Consider the following 2946-nt stretch of genomic DNA (forward strand, 5'->3'; position numbering starts at 1 on the left):
ATGTTAGTCACCAGCTTCACTACAAAAAAGTTTGGTCATAAATTTTATGTATGTATTTTTTATGTATGTTTCCTGTATAAATCTTATATTTACAGGCCAGGTGATTACTTTCTTTTTTATACATTTAAAATGGCCACCCCTTTGGTTTGTAAGATGTGGGGAGTCAATTGAAGTTTTGAGAATTATTACACATGTGGAAAATGGAGTAAAAATAATTCCTATATCTTGATAAATTGATTTAATCTGAAAGTGCAATAGGCTACCATATCTTTCAGTTCTAAATACCTGTGACTTAAAAGTTTTGTGCCTTTGTACAATCACTGTGATCAGTTGTAATGCACACATGTAAATGATAAACTGAAGCAAATTGCACGTTTTTATTGAGAAATCTGAAGTTGTTCATAACATGTTTTGTAAAAGGATAGTCATTAAATAAAAAAAATATCCTAATGTGATTGTACTTCTTTCCACTAAAACAAAGGGGAAAACGTGAATTTATTGTTATATATAGCTATGATGAGCTATGATGATGAGCTATGCTATGATTTTAATGGTCCGGCCCACTTGACATCAAATTAGGCTGTATGCGGCCCCTGAACTAAAATGAGTCTGACACCCCTGGTCTACACTCTGATAGTATCACCCTTCACAGTGGTGAAATGCTTCTCATATGCTTGTCATTAATTTAAATGTTTGTTGACAAACTGCTATCCCACAAAATAATGCTGTAGTATGAAATGTTCCTTGGCCTTGGAAGTAGGCTAACACTGAGTTACTACTGTAGGTAGTATGCATATTAGCTGGATATGCTAACATTTGCAGAGTACAGCAGACAAACAGATTTGGTTCTTAGCTCTCTCCGTAATAAATATGGTTTTTGTCTGGAATGAAGCTGCTTCAAGTAGTTTTGTCTTTGTCTTTACTTGTACAAGAGAAGCTAGATAATGTGGTCAGGGCTTAGTGAAAACTCTGGCTCTTTGTCCTTTCAGGTGAAACTAGTTCACCCTAGTGAAGCTATAACGGTGCTGCGCAGGCTGAACAGAGAACAACCAGACAGAGTTCACTTCAAGACCCTCTTCCAGTCAGGCTCTGTTTCTGAAACTACTGCCTGTAACTGGTGCCTGCGTCCGAACCAGCAGCCACTGTGCAACTACACTGACGCACATACAGGTGAACCTTGGTTCTGCTACAAACCAAAGAACCTGAGCTGCAATACCAGGATCAAGTACGTCATGGGAGGATTCATTAAAAACCTCAAGGCCAATGAGGAGAAACTCTTTCAAAGGTGAGGGAGCAAATTGATAGGACTGATATTATGTGCTAATTTTAATAAATACATAATTGGAGTGTTACTTATGTCCAACTTTCTTTTGACCAGTTAATCTTTTACTCATATTGTTAATATTGTCATATGTATAACAGATATTTCATTATATGTGCTTTCCATCAGTGATGTCAATATGAAAGTCCCCATTCGGGCTTCAGGACCTGCTGCTGTCACTGTGTTGCCAAACAAGACAGGTAGATCACAGTGTTTACCACCACTACCAGTGCATATAATAACAATAAAATTCAATGTTAAAAATGCAAGAAAATGACACAGAACACACACACACACCCAACTGAACTGCCACTTTCCTGTGGGGTTGATGTTTTTGCCGGCATTTGCTGGTTTGTTTGGTTGTTTGTTAACACCATAACCCAAAAAGTAATGAACTGATTTTGAGAGGCAGGATATGGCCCACGGAAGAATTGATTCAATTTTGATGCTGATCTGTAACGTAATTTGGATACAAGAATAATTCAAATAACTTAAAAGATTATTAACAATAATGAGAGTTGGAAAAGCTGTTGACTGTGTGTCAAGCTACCAAGATACCAAGCTAGCTCTATTAGCAGGCAGCTACATAGCATTAACAGCACAGTAGTCAGCTGGCGAGGATGCTGGTGTTCTAGCTAACATTCAGACTAATAATGATACCAGCATCATTCCAAATGCCATGCTAGATTTTCATCATCAAGCAATCATATTATGAGGGTCAAACTACCAGGGGAATGTTGCTTTTATGGCAATATGGGAAAAATGGGTTGCCCCTTGGTGGAGGTTTGCACTCTCTGAGTGTTGTCTAGTTACACTTGTTCTAGTGACTATTATAGCAGTTAGCAGGTACACTAGTCTCAATTAGAAGTGAAAGCAGGTTGCTCTTCCATTTTGCAGACAGGATTCTACTTTCATGCAGGGTTTGTAGAATCCAGCTAGCTTATTATCTTCATACCACAACATTTTAACAATCATTATTTACATCTGTTATTAAATGGTGAACTTCCTCTCAGGTCAACCAGAGATGAATAAAAATGATGTGACGTTTACACCATCCGGCTATTACTACCAGGGTGTGTGGCGAGCACTAGGAGGCACCACAATTCGTCAGTTCAGCACCTCTACCATCAGTCAGTGTCTGAAAGGCAAGATGGTCCACCTGTATGGAGACTCCACTGTCAGGCAGTGGTTTGAATATTTGACCAATACACTACCAGGTAGATATTCACAGCAATTTCTGGCAGCAGTTTGATTTAATTGACACTGATGCTTAACTTGTTACTTCTGTAATATGTTTAGATCTCAAGGAGTTTAACCTGTACAGAAAGAACCTATTTGGACCTTTATTGGCCTTGGATCTAGCAAACGACATCATGGTGACCTTCCGCTGCCACAGTTCTCCTATCATCTTTCACACAATTCCATTTGCCCAGGTGCGTTACATTGCCAATGAAATAGATGGAATAACTGGAGGCACCGACACTGTTGTCGTTGTTTCTGTCTGGGCACATTTTTGCCCTTTTCCCATTGAGATGTACATCCGGCGGATGCAGAACATCCGCAAGGCTGTGGTGCGGCTGCTGGAAAGGGCTCCAGGTACACTGGTCATCATCCGGACTGCAAAC

General features: G+C 39.4%; 1 protein-coding gene across 1 annotated transcript; it reads left to right on the forward strand.

Moving 5' to 3' along the window:
- Positions 1–942: 942 nt before the first annotated feature.
- On the forward strand, positions 943–2940 carry LOC109953867 (NXPE family member 3-like; the record flags this gene model as incomplete). The annotated part of the gene is made up of 4 exons (XM_020589317.1): positions 943–1285; positions 1451–1521; positions 2335–2538; positions 2621–2940. Coding segments are annotated over exons 1-4 (936 nt in total), but the record flags the coding sequence as incomplete, so codon positions are not given.
- Between the last annotated feature and the right edge of the window lie 6 nt (positions 2941–2946).

This window comes from Monopterus albus, unplaced genomic scaffold (genome assembly GCF_001952655.1).
Source record: "Monopterus albus unplaced genomic scaffold, M_albus_1.0 scaffold1713.1, whole genome shotgun sequence".
Lineage (NCBI taxonomy): Eukaryota > Metazoa > Chordata > Actinopteri > Synbranchiformes > Synbranchidae > Monopterus > Monopterus albus.